Below are 17,285 nucleotides of genomic sequence, written 5' to 3' on the forward strand. Positions count from 1 at the left end.
ATAGCTCAAAAATTACGGCTACTAATCATCATTACACAAATGTAATAATAATAATTATTTATTATTTATATAGCGCTTTTCTGGGTACTCAAAGCGCTTATGTAGGACTTTGTAGGACTTTCTTCCTTCTGTGGAAAATAAGATTTAGTTTTGAATATTTTATTTGCGTGAAGAAATCATTCAAACCAGTTTTGTGAACCAGATCAACTTATCAACTGAAAAAAGTCTGAGTTATGCCATAAACTTTCATGTCAATTATTTCAATGAATAAAGACTTACATTTAAGTCTATTTGCCACATAAAACTTTCATATGGCTTCAGAAGACTTGAAATATAGCATGCAAGCTGTACAGAGCATTTTTATTATTTATCATATATGTTTTGGAGCAACCCGAAAGTAAGTAAATGATGACAGAATTTCCTTTTTTTTTGTGTGAACTATCCCTTTAACTTGACTGTGTAAAGACGAGAAAGAGAGAGAGCAGGCCGTCATTCATAAATATGGCTCTGAAACCAGAGACAGTCTCTCTCTCTCTCTCTCTCTCTCTCTCTCTCTCTCTCTCACACACACACACACACACACTGTCCTTCGTTGATACTGCAGTAACCACATACAACCACACAGGACATGATCAACCACATCCTCTCTCGTTTCTAAATCAGACACAGCATCTATTCTCATCTCTCTCGCTCTCTCTCTCTCAGCGTACACCCACACACATATTCCAGTGTCCTTCGTTGATACTGCAGTAACCACATACAACCACACAGGACATGATCAACCACATCCTCTCTCGTTTCTAAATCAGACACAGCATCTATTCTCATCTCTTTCGCTCTCTCTCTCTCTCTCTCTCTCTCTGTCCACCCTTTTCCTCTCTAATGAATGTTGCAAAGTGACCTGCTGGGGCATGGGTGTTTTGAACTTGCTTATGATACTATTATTAACATGCATGATGGCGGGCCCTTGTGATGCCTCGCCATGATAAATGAGCATTTGTTAATTGGATGTCGAGAAAACTCCCGTTTCCAAAGCATTTGACACATCCATATCCCCAAACTACCGACTCCTGACGATTTGCAATTAAATAATGGCAGGCAGGAGGAATAGGGGTTCTACAGGACTGGTGGGCAGAATGATTACTGGGGGAATGATTTTAAAGAATGCAGCATAAACAGATGATTACAAAAGGGACGGCAACACCTGAGCTACCGGGGAAGAGAGGAGAAAGGGTGCAATAATTACCCATCTAAGAACAGATAAGACACAAAAACTGTAGAAATGTGTCAGGGGCTTTTGTTTTGAGTCATGTCAATTTGTGTGATAATTAATGGGGATTTTTGTGGATACAGTGGAGTCCAAAAGTCTAAGGTCACCAGTGAAAATGGTTTTATAATGTACTGTTCTAATTCAATGATCATCATTTTGTGTTACAATTGATATTGTCAGCACAACAATATGAGTGAACATTTTAATTATTGAATTATTGAATAAAGTTTGTCCTTCTAGATCATTGTTAATTATTGTTAATGCTCAACCTTTTTGACTCCAAGTCCCCCTACTGTCCACAGCAATATTCAAAGGTAATATTTACTGAAATTAGGAGTGTCCACAGATAATAAGTAACTCAAATAATTATAATTACAACTAATTAAATGTAAGAAGAGCTAAATCATGAGTTGTTTTAGCTTATTTTAAAACTTGTTTTGTCTTATTTTAAATAATCTTGAGGCCCTGCACGAGTTTTACACAAACTCCAAAGGTTTGTGTAAAACCTAATAATCCACCAAGATTTGAGTTCAAATGGTCAATGTCACACATTTTCTAGTGACCTGAAATGGAACATAATTTGTGACCCTGGACCACAAAACCAGTCTTAAGTGTAATTTTTTTGAAATTGAGATTTATACATCATCTGAAAGCTGAATAAATATGCTCTCCATTGATGTATGGTTTATTAGAATAGGACAATATTTGGCCGAGATACAGCTATTTGAAAATCTGGAATCTGAGGGTGCAAAAAAATCTAAATATTGAGAAAATCGCCTTTAAAGTTGTCCAAATAAAGTCCTTAGCAATGCATATTACTAATCAAAACTGAAGTTTTTATATATTTACGGTAGGAAATTTACAAAATATCTTCATGGAACATGATCTTTAGTTAATATCCTAATGATTTTTGGCATAAAAGAAAAATCTATAATTTTGACCCCTACGATGTATTATTGGCTATTGCTACAAATAAAGCCGTGCTACTTATGACTGGTTTTGTGGTCCAGGGTCACATTTAAGAATATTAATTATCTACTATTTATGTTGTAATCTATTTATTCATTCATTTATTCATTCAAATCCAAAAACATTGTGTATATTTCTATGCTAGAACAAAAAAATTGAGTTCCATTTTGTTTTAATGCAGTCTCAGACTTCTGGATGGAGGCTGGAGGTAAATTTGCATTTGGCAGGAGCTCTAAAATATAGCATTCTCTCCACTGGCAGCCATCTTGCAGAGTCTCTTTGCTCCTGACAGTTCACCATCATAGCCAGTAATAAATGCAGAGGTGCTCAGGGCCCTTGGTTGTGGGTTTAAGGAAGATGTTCCTTAGTAATTCCAACCCGCAAACAGACAGAGACCAAAGACTAACCTGAGTCGGGAGGAGATTTGCGAGCTCATAAACAGTAAACCTCTTTCTCTCCTAATCACCTTGTACAGATAAAGTGTCTTTCCTCTGGGCCCCGCTGCAAACTCAGAACGAGACTTTTGTACACTGTCACATGCATCATTGTAAATCCCACATAAAGAACATCTGTTATTACTATTTCTCAAACACACCCAGAGCCAGTCAGCTTTAAAACTATTTATTTTTGTACAGCATTATATTCTCACTGCTACAATGCCTCCATCGGCACTTTCTTTGCCAGGCAGAGGGGTGGGATTAATTTATATGTGCAGATTATATATAGGGCCAAAATTACATAGAGACAAGAAGGAAGATTTAACAGCTAGTGTTGGATAAGCAAAAGTAATCCAAGCTTAACGCATGCACATAAAACTAAATGAAATTAACAAGAAAGAGTGAGGGAAAGGGTTGGGAGATGAAAGAAGAAGAAGAAAAAGCACAAATATAGACCATCAGGAAATTGTAAGTCCCAAGCCTAAAACCATCAGGTCTTGGCTGATAATCTGTTGACCCATTTGATTAATATTAAAAATGGGCGGGTATTAAAATTGTACCATTTTTCGTACTTATTTATTATAAAGAAAGGCGATTTTTCGAGGTGATTTGAAAGGTGAGGTGGAATTAAACTGACGAACGCTTCACTGACATGTCTTACCTTGCACAATTTATAGATTCTCCCATCACTCTTTTCTTTCTTTCTTTCTTTCTTTCTTTCTTTCTTTCTTTCTTTCTTTCTTTCTCTCTTTTTCTCTCTTTCTTTCTCTCTCTCTCTCTCTCTTTCTTTCTCCTCTAACTCCTCTAAAAAAGTGGCCCATTTCTTCTCAGTCTCACCCCCAGAGCAAAACTCTCTGCACCATCAATTATTTCATTCACTCTCTGAATTAGATCATATAGTTCACCAGGCTGCACAAGCTTGACATCGTCTGAACTCAGCAGAAGTTCACCTGCAGTGTGAGGCCTGTCATTCAGACAGATGAGTGAAAGTGGTGTTCATGTTGTTTTAGCATTGATTAATGTCTCCAGTGGAAGGCTTTCAGCCTGCTCCTGCTAGTCTGATGTCTGCTCATAATTAGAGGAAAATATTTACCCAAGTCTAGTCTTTGTTGAAAAAAAAAAAGGCAATTTGCCAAGTAATGGTGATGGCCGTGAACATTTGAAAACCATTAGGACAGTCAAATACTCGTCAAGTCAAGGCTGGGTTTAGTCATGTAATGTAGTTTTCTTGTGACATGACTGAAACCTTTAAAACACCTCTTTGTTGATCTCAAGCAGTTTTGCCGTCCTTAAATTTGATTTGTGTCTCTCATTTCTCTATTCTGTTAAGATTTGCCAATTTCAGCACAGTCTGAGCAAATACACGTGCCAAATCAAAGTGTCAGTCATTAAGTGCTTAATATTCTTTCTGATGGATGGTAAATGTACAGATTTTAATCAATCATAGTGTGTGTGTGTGTGTGTGTGAAAAGGGCCATAGAAATATGACTTCCCAATTTAAAAAAAAAAAACTATCCTTCTTCAAAGACTTTTTCTGTTATGCATTATACACATTTTCATAAACTAAGTTAAACTACTTTCAACTTTTTGTAATGTATTTGTTATAATTTATACAGTGTAATAGTATTTTCTGGCTTTGGAGGTAAAACTTCATTTGACACACCTTTCTCACTTTGGGGAAAATGCTTCATTTAATAATCCAGGACAAATTGTTAGCCAAAAATATGGTTTTATCCAACATGTGTATTACCATGTTTAAATAGATCTTGGTAACTTTGCGTTCACATAAAATTAATTTTACCTGCCATGTAAAATAATAATAATAATAATAATAATAATAATAATAATAATTTAACATAAAAAATACAATATATGTGTTCATATGAGAAACCTGAATTTACATCTTACTCCATGCTCTCCTTTGTAACATCTTGACTTTTTTTTTAATATTAATATAATTTTTGAAAATAGTCTCTAACATTTGTTACAGAGAAAAATAACACATAAATGGAGTAACACATTACCCTCAACACTAAAAGGATGCCTTGCAAAGCAGACTAACCTAATATTACATATACAGGCAGCACAGTCAGCCATATTGTTCAGTAACAGCAGAGCTAGCGGTTTCCTCCGAAGGGAACCTGCACTATCTAATAAATCACCTCTGTGTGTTCAAGACAAATGAGGCCGCTAACATTGCACCTGTTAGCAAAACATCCTCACTCGTATGCAAGGCCTCTAAAGAACAGAGCTTCTTTCATAATAGTGACCACTGCATATAAAGCCACCTCCGTTATAACAAACATGCTAGAAAAGGGGGAGAGAAAGAGAAAAAAAGCTTACAAACAATACAATAGATGGAGGCGGCTTGTGGGGAGGGGTTCATTCTAGTTTTTCCGCAGATAAATCGGACACAAATATTTCTTGCCATAGCCTACTTGCTGAGCCTTGGCCTTATGCAGAATTCAATTCCAATTTGTCGCTTGGCTTCTGCATGTGTTTGTGTGTGTGCATCCTCAGGGGTGGGTGTATTGTTTGTGGGTATTGTGAGTGGATTTGAAGAACCCATCTTACAGATTAAAACCTCTCTCCGGTTTTGTCAGATCATACAAGCACTGTGGCACTAAATCAGTGTGGGTGGTTTTTATCATTTTGTCAGTCCATCCACCAATAGCCCCCTTCACTACAGCAAATGTTGCGTCTAAGGAGGCCTATGCATGGAGATCAAACATCAGAAAGAAAGAAAGCAGGAAAGCAATAAAGAATGAAAGCAAGAAAGAAATAATTAAGTGTTTAACTATGATGTACTAACATTTAAATTAATCATTTGATACAATCAATTTATTGCATACATACATGTTTTTACATTGTACTTGTATTAAAAAAAAAAAAAAAAAAAAAAAAAAAATAGAAAAACACCTTTATCCAAAGATATCACTATATATATGTGTGTGTGTGTGTGTGTGTGTGTGTGTGTGTGTCTACATGTAATTACAAATGTGATTAATTTTTGTAATTACATCTATAATAACATTGTTGGCCCTACCCCAACACCTTAACCCACCCTTAAACCTAACCATAACTCTAAACCTGCCCCTAACCTTAACTGTGTCCCACTTCAGTAGCAGCAAAAATGTTTTTAAATACAACATGAACACAATAAGTTAAAGACAAGAAAGAAAGAAAGAAAGAAAGAAGATCAGTAACTCATGTTTAATTTTTTAAGTATAACAGCAGGGGCGAAGGAAAGACTGACAGTAACATGGGATGGAAAACAATGGGATACAAGAAGCAGCAAAGGAAGAGAAAGAAAACAATCTGATAGTCCTTTGAGAATGGAAGGCTAGATTGATGGGGAGAACATAAAAAAGTCCCTGGCTAAACTCAGAGAGCCACGGGTGCTGGTAAACTCCCTCCACGGCCATGCCTCATATTGCCCATGGCTAGTCATTATTACCTTAGAGTAACCACACAAAAGCCCTGAACGGCACACACATACCTTTTGTTCACATTCTAGGCCTTTCAAAACAGGTGTGTCTCCCTTGTTTTTTGTTCAAGTCGCTAATCCTTTTTTTCCGGCAAGGGTTAGAAATCCATTTCTTCTGTCTTTTCTGTCAGAGCCATGTGATCTTGAGGTAATTGTCTGCGTCTTGGAGTATTTTATGCTGGTTTCTCTTTACATAATGAAAAAAACAATCTTTCTCTCTCCCTTTAGGGCTCACTCATCCCTCTTTCAAAGTCTGCGCTCTTTGTACCTCTGAACATTTTTGTTCTTTTGTTTGCTGAATCGGCCCCTTTGTGTGATGTGGTATGTGGGAGGTTAAACGCGCATAGTAGAAAAGTTGTATATACTTGTTTTGACATAACACTGCCATCACCTGGCTCTCTGTGAGGTTTGGGTGAACACGCGTGTGTGCGTTTTATGCATTTCTTGTGGCTGTGCATCTACTTTGCCAATATTTGCAGCCCGAAAAAGACTAAACCACCAAAATGCACCAGGGAACATACAGCTGTTGGAAAGACTTGAATGAGATTTGTCAGGCTCCAGGCATATTTTACATGACATTTCAATAATTATGTGCCAATGCATATTCACCTCACAACAGGCACCCAATGAAAAGCAATGACAAAAATAATTCCCTGAACTGTCAGGTGTTTATTTTATTTGTCTAGCTGCCGCCACGATTCCTTTCTTTCCCTGACCTTGCACTGTTTTTCAATTGACATGCAATTTCTAGACATCAAGGCACTTGCTTGGAAAACATTCAGATGCTGATAAAAAGAAAATGCTGCCATAATGCATGACTTGAACAGTTATGACAGAATTCTTTCTTTTTGTCTGTTTGTTGCATGGTTTTCCAATGTTTATTTTTAGAAAGACAGAGATTAATTCCGTTAAATGTGATAGTTTGAGAGACTGTCGCTTTTCTGTTCGTGAAAGGTCACAGTTCGTGCTGAGAAGTGTGGGACAGAGGTACAGCAAGAGCATTGAGGTGAACCTCCCAAATGCCACCAATTGACACGTGCAGAAACATCTCCTCATGTCACACTTATTCTGCCTCACCTACATTCATTCTCTGTGTGAGCGGAACACCAGCTTGTTTCTTGTTTAATAAGACAAAAAGGAGGAGGACGAGTGAATGGAAGGAAGAAGACAAGAAAAGAATGCCAAAGGCCTCAGTGGCTTTGCTGCTGGTGCTGCAGAGATGCATCTTCCTCCTCTGGCGCCTTGAGCTCTCATTGCATTGTGGTAGTTTACTCATACATCTCAAAACAGGAGCAGATTTATACTAGGCCAATGCCAAATGGACCACTGGAAAACCTTTCAGAATGGATCACAATTTGCAGCGAGATAAATAAATATTAGGGGGCTACAGAAGCAGATAGTGAAAGTACCGCTGTTAATCTCTTCTTCACCGCAAAGCGATCCATCATATTTAGCTAAACATAGACGAGTGGTGTTGTCTCAGTGGTGCAAACGGTAGTCATGTGATACGGTTGGCAGGCAATAGCAATCATAGGTTAATGATATTCAGTGTGTTAAGATACAGATTCGATGACTTTTTGCCTTCCTCCAATCTCTCTCTCCCTCCATTCTCGCTTTATCATGCTTAATTTCCAGCTCGGTAATTAAGCTGATCCGACACCTGATGTGATTGCAGGTACTTCAAAGTCTTGCCACAAAGTGATGGTGAGCGTCTAATTTATTTGAAAGGTCTTGCGGCCATCTCTGCTAATGCCCGCCTTGGATTTTAATAAGAGCACTCAAAGAAACAGCCTTCCACAATTACCCTAATGTTCCAAGAACTTAAAAATAGCAGTAAATAAAATGCATTTGACCAGAGAGAGTGAAATGTTTTTGCCCTCATGTTTTTTCCCTATGCATTTTAATTCAAATAAATATTCAAACTATTCTCCATGCAGCTCTGTACAGGTTAAAAGTATTTTCTGACATGAAAGAGTTACGTAATTTTATAATGGGGTTGTAGAATTATCTATATTTTGGCTGCAGAACAGATAAAACGCTAAATCTTCTATGTAGTGAGGCTATTGTGCGATTCCTTTTAACAAGCCTCGGACTACTGAATATGTATCCCAAGGCTTGTCAAGCCTTGGAGCTTGGGACTCTTTCAACAAGCTCAGCAAATCTCTGACTCATTATTCCCCTGGGTTACTTCCAGTCAGAGGACTTTGGGAATTCCGGGAATGATTGGCTTAAACAACAGGACGTCAAAAGTTAAGAAACTAACTGCTGCACTGTCAATCAAATATGCCGGAAAAAGAAACATGCAAAAATAACATGTAACATGAAAACCAATAATTTTTCTGTCACTGAAAAACAGCTTTACTGAAACATAAAACTAACTGGCTTGGTTAATCCAAAGAGAGGAATCGAAATAATAGTACTCTTTGACCCCTTTAATCAACCAAACTAAATTAACAGTCTTAAACCAGAACACTCTTGACTCACTATTGACAAAAATATTGCGTGCATGAACATGTATTCCACCATAACTTGGTTAAACACCCTCTTAACTCTGTTGTTAAACTCCCTCTCACCCTTTGAATTTATAAATTAGGATTATTTGAGATAATGAGAGACACATTCCTGAGGTACAACATTGTGGATGATTTGGCTGTTGGAACAAAGCAACCACAATTTAGAAGCCAAAGTGAGACAGATTGTTTTTTGTTTTTTTGTTAACCTTAGAGGGCAGTTAGTTGTAGACATCAGTAATGCCTGCATAACTGCAGAGCCTCTAAAATGTTTAGTGTTTTTTTATGTTCAGGAAGGCTCCACCTGTTCATAAAAGCCAGGTGACGCACAAACACTTGGCAGGAAATGCAAGTGAAATAGTGCTTATTTTATACAGGTCTAATATGGCACTCTGCCTGAACAATACTTGCCACTTCACTGAACTCCAAAAGCCTGAAGTTCGCACACGCTATCGGGGCAAGCTTGCTTTTGTTTTGTACTGATTAAGAAAATCCGCACGTTTTCACCTCCTAGCACTAAACGTCCTGACAGTCTCATCTAAAAGCAACTGGAAGATGAATTGCTGAGTGAAGTAAAATATGATGTGGTTATACAATTCAAACCACTAACTAACCGAAAATACCTGTTTTTATCTTCTCAAACACAGAGACGAGTATCTATAGTAAAACCTCTTAACCAATTGCATGTTTCCTGTTTGTGAAAGGAATTCAAGACATGATTGTTTGAATAATGGTCGGAGCACAAATTAGTATATGTGCTTTGGTTGTTAATAACCCTGTTTAATGATCTGTAACTTTTTCAGTAAGACAGAATACACATGAGAATGCAAGTGTATATTTTAGCGAATAAGATCAACTGCAAAACATATCACATGCACACACTTAACCTTACAAGTGTAGCAACCTGCCCATAATCCTGAACCTGATTCCAATTTTCTGATAAAGGAGAGCTCTATTAACTCTTTAGCACTATGTGACTATAACAAATGACCTTGAGTCTCAGGCCTGCCGACGTGACGTTTGTTCAACACACCAACCACAGCAACTCGCTCCCATTGTCCCAAACTAACTGAAGCCACAAAGTCCAAACAAACAAACAAACAAAGAAACAAATAGCAAAGGTTACACACAAACTTTCTAATAAATGCAAATGGCATGTAAAGGTGGCCTGTGATGCTTGTCATTGCTTTAGTGATCTCTCTGTCTCTCTCTCTCTCTCTCTCTCTCTCTCTCTAGAATTATCGGCCCCGCTTGAGTTCTGGTGAAATAAAAAAATTAGGTTTATTGGATTGAGGCTCTACCGAGCTCTTGAAATATGAATAGCTTTAATTAAAAGCGACTGGCATTGCCATCTGGCCCTCTGCATCCGGCTTCTCTAATGAAGTGAGTGAACGCACAGTGTTCATTTATTTATTTATCTGTTTGTTTGCTAATGACCAAGTTGCTAAGACCAATTTGAGAGGTATGAGTAAATTCTACAGTTAACAAATACTATTTTTTAGAGCTACAAGCAAGTTTATTTTCGTATGTGTAAATGTGTTCTTTTTTTCTTGCTGATGACAAAAATACTTAAGTTTCCCATTTTCTTTATAATTCACACTTGATCTCTATTAATACATCAAAATACAGTATTAATCACACATAACATTAAAGTTAGAACACCCCCCCCCCCAGCGTGAAGAGCATTCTAAAAATCTAAATAACTTTTGTCCACTATAAATAACATTTTAAGACCTTAAAACTGTAAAAGCAACTTTATTTTTAAGAGTGTACAGCACTAAATAGCAAATATCAAAATAATGCTGCTCTATCTATATCTATCAATGTGGAATAGTGAAAGTGAATCCGGAAACACAATTGCCAATAAAAACCTGTCATTTGTATTGATTCATAAACACAGATCTGAAGTGATCATTTCAGTTCCTATCATCTCCAATTGCACTAATAATGGTTCTACTGATCCGAGACCAGCTGTTGATTATATGAGGTTATATTCAGCTAGATCTCTATTCTTGCTTTGAGACATATTATACACCCAGTATCTGTCCGCAGTCATGATAAGATTACAGAAACACTTAAAGCCTAACAAGCAGACTCTAGAGACAGACGTCTCCAGGGTTCAAACGGTGGTCAGATTTTTGCACAGTGTTCCTCTAGAGAAAGGCTATCTTTATCATTGGCAAATGCTCCACTGTCTCAACAGGAAAATAGAGCATTGTCTTTCTATCTGTTTGTCTGTCTGCCATAATGAAACTACAAAGTTACAGGATAATAAAATCTAAGTGATGATGTTGGAAAGCAGAAAAACCCTTGGGGAGAGAAGATGCAAGTCCCTTGGTTAAACACAGGGGAGTGAAGAGAGAGAAGGAAGAGATAAGAAACGAGGAGTAGAGCAAATGTATTGACTGGATGATCATCGATTGACAACGAGCAAGTCGAAGAGCAGGATTTTTCCAGAGAGTCAATCATTCTCTCTCCCACTCTCTCACTGGCTCTCACTCCCTTTCACAGGTACATGCATGTGCACATTAAAGGAGGAAATATCTAATCGTTATGCACTGTCGATATGTTATATGTTTGTGCAGCTTGTGCTGCCTTGACATTTGTTTGTGCAAGAGAAAGATAAATTGAAAAAGAACGGGAGAAAGAAAGAAAGAGTGTGTGTTTTGGAAAACCCATCTTCACGGCAGGGTTTCTTCATTAGGGGGATGCCCAGCTCCTGCCATGACCTTAATCCCAAAACAAACAAACACACTCACAACAAAAACTTCACCAGGATCCCAATCACACACATACTTCACAAGCATAATGACCACAATTGCAGACCTTCAGTGATTCCTTCTTTCAAGTGATGGCATTTTGCCCATCTGTTAACTACAGTACAGCAGTGGGTGGGTGTGTGTGTGTGCGTGGGTGCGCGCATGTGTGTATGATCTCCCGTCCATATTTTAATTGACTTCAGGTTATCAGAGCTGTAACACAGCATTAGGGAAGCATCACTGTGAGGGGCAATGACTGCCATTTAACCGACTTAATTAAGTGCTTTCCATGAGAAGGACTCTGAGAATGTTACCCTTTCAACATGGAAAAACCTGCAACATTCTTTGCAGTCTTGTTGTGCTACAGACGGAGCAAGACGACCTTGTTTCATTTTCTTACAAAACACGATTAAGCACAGCTTGCAGTGTTTCAACTAAGCTAGTAAAAAAAAAAGTTTTTTTTTTTTATTTTTTTTTAATTCAAACAAAACCAAGTTGCCTTCTTGAGAAAAAAAAAAAACAACATATACTGAACAAACACTGAAAGTCTGACAAATAACACTTGGTTTTTTGGTTTTAAAAATAATGTACATTTACATAAAAAAATGTGCTAGTCCTAGAATTCCCCCCCTAAAATACATATGTGCACATCATATGCACCCCTAGACATTGCATATTCTTTATGAAATGAATTGATTTTACAATGAATATGAATTTGAAGGAGAGCTATTTAATTATTTAAAGTAAATATAAATCCCTGCATCTGTCAAATGACAGCTTTCTTACTAAATGTGAATCTGATAATTCAAAATTGCCTACAGTATATGCAATTACATAGAAGAAGAAGAAGAAGAAGAAGAAGAAGAAGTCGACGTTTGACCCTATGTAAACTAGCGGTATTAATGCAAATTACTGTTTTAATATAAAAAAAGCAAAGTAAATGTATAAACTATTACATTTAATCAGATCTTCAAAACAATGTACAGCAATTTCTAAAATCAAAAGACCACTTTGTATAATAACAAAACTGTATTTTAGTGTTAAGGCATTACAAATCTCCAAATCACACTCAAGATGTATGATCACACACTTAGAAGTGAGTATGGATATTGTCTAAGTCCCCTGAGAGAGCATTAAAAGCATTAAACGAACCTAACACCGACCCAAAAGACTCTGTCAAAGCGGAACTAACCCACAGCATGCCTAAGCCAATTATAGAGCACGCACACACACACACACACACGCTCAGGACATCTCTGTCATGAAAGGGACATTAACAGCGACTTTGCAGGGTCGCAAGTGTGACTGGCTGTGTATTTGAGTGTGTTTGAGTCTCTGTGTGTGATGTTTGATAATGCATGAGCCTAGCAAAGCACGTCAGCTTTGAAAATTTTCAGCGTCAACTTCTAACTGCATAAGCAATTGTACTAATGTTCACTTCTGCTCAGTTCTAAGCCGAACATAGTCTCCTGATTTTTCTATTTTCCCTATATCTCTCGGTCTCTAACAACCTCCCCCCCCCACAAACACACACACTGATTGTCCTAAAGATTGGGAGCAGCAGGGTGAGGCATCTCTTTTATTTATCTGAAAGTGATTCATCTGTTTGTTTGTATCTGCCCTTGAAAGATCTTACAAAAAAGATAGAATGGAACAGGAAGAGAGGGAAAAGGCAGAGACGTGAGGTGGCAAGAGAGAAAACGGGAGAGAAGGCTGATAGAAAGAGAGCTAGATGAGAAGAGGAACGGATCATTAAATGATTACTAACAAAACATCAGAGAGAATGTGTGTGCCTGCATCTCTGTGCATTCATCCATCCAAATGTCCATCATTTACTGGAAGTGTAGCGTTTGAGGCTGAATTAATGCAATGATAGCACAATCAGATACATCGTTAACTTTCCTAACCTTAGAAATACCGACAATGGAATGACAACGTCTTTTAGTATTATAAAATATATAAGCCATGTATGTCACAAGTGAGGCTATACACAGCTTTTCAATACCCAACAGCATACGTTTCCTTACTTTTCCCTCCTGCTCTCCATCAGAGGGTCTGACTGATGGCCAAATTCTCAATTTGATCTAATCAGCCTTGCATTGATCACCAAGTTACCAATTATTTTTAGCTTAGTCTGAATTAGAGCCAGACTTTAATTTAGGCTAATTTGGCACAGAATTGTCTAAATGCAAAAGGCTTCAGATCCTACGCAGCAAGTGGGGTAAAACAACTTCCTTTCCACGAAGCCTATTTAATCTATATTTAGGCCAATGTTCTCCCTGTGATAAAGTTTTAATTTTCAGCGGTTTCCACAGTCTAGCATCAATTTCTGAGGCTTTTGACCTTCGACCTTCTGCAAACCCAAACTAAAAATTTAGTGCTATGGACCTGATAATTTGACTCTAAGAGAAACACTCACACCTGCTCTTCTAGCATGTAATCCTATGAGCAAGCAGAACAGAAATTCCACAGAAAATGGCACGCTGAGCTCACACAATAAACACCTGTTGCTGATAAAGTATCAAATGTAGACAAGACAGCCCTTAATGTTTGACAACTGCTACCCAATACCACCCCAACAGTGGCTCCATTGATAGAGACCCAACATTGGTTGGTTGGTCATTAACAATGGAGGTAACTGTTGACCACAGAGAGCTTCAACAGGAGATAGGTAAGTCAGCCACTGAATGAAACTAGATACATGCTCTTACTCTTCAAGCCCTTTCACCTGTTAAACTCCTACAATATAAAGAGCGCGATAGGCACAGCAGCATAACATAGTGACAGTGATTACTGAAAAACTAGTAGGCTATACTACCAACCTTTAGCTCTTACTGGGTAAACACAGCAAAATAAATAGAAATGAACTGTGTATATATATTAAGCCAGTCATACTAAACACTACAATCACAGTTTCATACTTAGATTGTAAGTCAAACCTAGCAATTCCAACCTATTCCGCCCTTTCCATTCATATCTGCGTATAACCCAGCATCTGTAAAACTGTAGTGTCAGGGTAGCTGTGTGTGAGTGTGTGGCCTTTTGTGAGAACTTCCCTATCTTGTTGACTGATGAGTATGTCTCTTTTTATTTAGCTGTTTAGCTTAACTCTGACTTATCTTTTTTTTTTGTGTTTGCCCCTACCATTTTCCATATGCTCTGCCTCACCGACACTGCCATCGGGCGTAGTCCTCTCATAGGCGTCTTCGGGTAGAGGGAGGGCACCTAGTCTGGGGCCGGACGAGCTCTTGCTGCTGGGCGTCTCCGAATCCTCCAGGCCACTGTCGTAGCAGCTCTGCAGCGAGCCCTGGTGCGGGTCCTGTGGCTGGCTCACCACCGAGAAGGTCACTCGGCGGAACGGCTACAAGAGAAGAGATTGCTGGGGGTCACTGGAGTGAAGAGGTCGAAGAAGAGGGGTTGATGGGTAGATTTTTTTTTGTGGGGGGTGTGGGTGGATAATTCTCAGTAAAAGTACTTCACTGTAGCTCTAGTTAGATAAGCGCACTGCGCTACATGCTACAAAACGACACAAACAGCAACTGAATTAATGGCTCTCTCTCTAAGTAACAAATATATGTAGCTTGAAATCAGCGTTCAGCAAGGGAAGCTAAAAAAAATAAAATAAATAAACAAAACAATACTAATGAGCTGCACAGCACTTGTTTAATGGATTCTCACATGAACAAAAAATGGTAGGATAGTAAGTTCAATGCCCACAGGAGTAAGTACAGATGCCACACTAGGCATTGTGGTTTAAATATAGCGGCGGAGGTCTGAAGGACATCAAAGTCTCCTTGTGTGGTTTATTTTATAGCAAAAACAGGACAAGAGGAGCAAGTATGGTCCCAGTGGGAGACAGAATGGAACACATGTCTACAGGCTAATAAACAAGCGCATGGATCCACACACACACATTTTTCAAAGTAACTAAAGAACAAATAGGTGAAAGGATGCACACAGGAGTAATAAACTGGTACACGGAGGATCATGTGAATTTGTGCTCTGCGCTCTGAACCTCTGATTTTCATTTCCTCTTCCTCACGGGTTGTCTCATTTGACGAATGGCACACAAGACAGCACAATTGGAGGAGATGACTGACAGTGGGCCAGGAAGGGAGACACATTATTTTGGTTTGTGCTGAGATCCAGCAAAAAGAGAGCAGAGACAAATTAAACTAGGAAGGACATGGAGTCTACTTGATATGGTTCGTTTCATTAAAGAGAACCAAATCAAGTGATGAACTATTGTTGTACTTGTTTTCTGCTGTTATCAAAGCGAAACGTCTAGCTACAGTGGTATACTGATATCCTTTAGGACTTTTTAAATGTGAAAATTAATGTGTTGCCCCGATTGAACTGCTCCAGTAGATGAAGGATGGGTTAAACTAGAAGAGGACTTTTTGTCCTTCATATCCCAATGAAAAACATTGAGATAAGCGATACATATGGGCTCTGAGCTAGAGTGACTGGAAGAGCGAGAGAAATTAGATCATGACAGAGAGAGAGAGAGAGAGAGAGAGAGAGATGAAAGGTAAATGAAAGCAGAGGGGAAAAAGAGGAGAAGACAATGGAGGAAAAGTGATCCCTCCACCCTCCCATCATTCTTTCTGTTTCTCATTCTCCAGCCTATTACTTACTCAAATTATCCTACACTGATCGTTGGGGCTGTTTAGTCTGTGTGTGCTGCATGTTGAAACATAATTCAACACAATTTAACTGAAAGAAAACCTGTTATTGTTTATGATGGTCATGGCAGGAAACAGAGGATTTCTAGGTTATATTTTGATGTAGAACAACTTTTCTTAATTATAAATAAAAAAAATTAATTAATTAAAAATAAATTAAAGTGAATGAAATGAAATTAAATATTTGATAAACAAAACTACAATCCTATGTTAATTCAACCAAAGCTAAAGAAGCTAAACTCCAACAAAATGATTAACTGTCCCATTACAATTGAATTAACAATAATACAAAAAATAGTGTATGACATATAGTGTACGACTCTGTATACAAACGCTGATTATTTTTTTGCTAAAAAAAAAAATAAAATAAATGCTTTTTATAGATCAATCTTACATTATAACATTTAGTTTTATACATTATGTAACAGCAGCCCTTACTCTGTCTTTCTATTCACCCCTCCAAAGAAACACATGCAGCCAAGATCACTTTGCATCAAAATGGCCTCACATGCAAGGAATTTGCTACAAATAATATTGCACCTGGAAGAGCCATTTACCGGATCATCAAGAACTTCAAGGAGCGAGGTTCAACTGCAGTGAAGAAGTCTTCAGGACGTCCCAGAGTGTCCAGCAAGCACCAGGACCATTTCCTCCTGAGGAGTCAGCTACGGAATCGTGTAACCAGCAGTGCAGAGCTTGCTCAGGAATGGCAGCAGGTTGCTGTGAGAGCATCTGCACGCACAGTGAGGAAAACTTATGATATGCTTATCATTGTTTTTCAGTGTACCATAGAAACGTGGAACAAAATCTACAAATACTGAAGCAGCAAACTTTGCAAAACACAACATTTATGTCACTGCCAAAACTTTTGGCCATGACTGTACATGCTAAATATTGAATGTGCAGTGATGGAAACTGAAGAGCTATTTTCAAATACAAAGCCACAAGAATACCTGTAATTTTAGGGGGTTTCATCAGTGTAGGTGGAAATACTATTTAAAAAAAATGCAGAATACCCAGTGGATTTGCATACATTTCAAAAGTAACTCTATTCTATAAACAATCTAATTTTCTGTCTCTTCAAACCTTTTTTTTTTCTTACTATCTTGGTAAAAAGTGTGTGTGTGTGTGTGTGTTTGTGTGTGTGTGTGTGTGTGTGTGCGTGTTA

At 38.0% G+C, this 17,285-nt stretch overlaps 1 protein-coding gene across 2 annotated transcripts in view; it reads right to left on the reverse strand.

Annotated features, from left to right (window-relative positions):
• The window catches only part of LOC107681559 (protocadherin-7-like), a 152,817-nt gene that overhangs the window by 63,408 nt on the left and 72,124 nt on the right, over positions 1-17,285 (reverse strand). The window contains exon 2 of one of the 2 annotated variants that reach the window (XM_016477870.1): positions 14,577-14,793. The exons of the other annotated variant lie outside the window; for it this stretch is intronic. Within the exon in view, the coding sequence (XP_016333356.1) occupies positions 14,577-14,793 (217 nt within the window). The remainder of the gene's footprint in view (positions 1-14,576; positions 14,794-17,285) is intronic. 2 annotated transcript variants of the gene reach the window in all.

Source organism: Sinocyclocheilus anshuiensis, unplaced genomic scaffold, assembly GCF_001515605.1.
Source record: "Sinocyclocheilus anshuiensis isolate Anshui unplaced genomic scaffold, SAMN03320099.WGS_v1.1 scaffold1648, whole genome shotgun sequence".
Classification (NCBI taxonomy): domain Eukaryota; kingdom Metazoa; phylum Chordata; class Actinopteri; order Cypriniformes; family Cyprinidae; genus Sinocyclocheilus; species Sinocyclocheilus anshuiensis.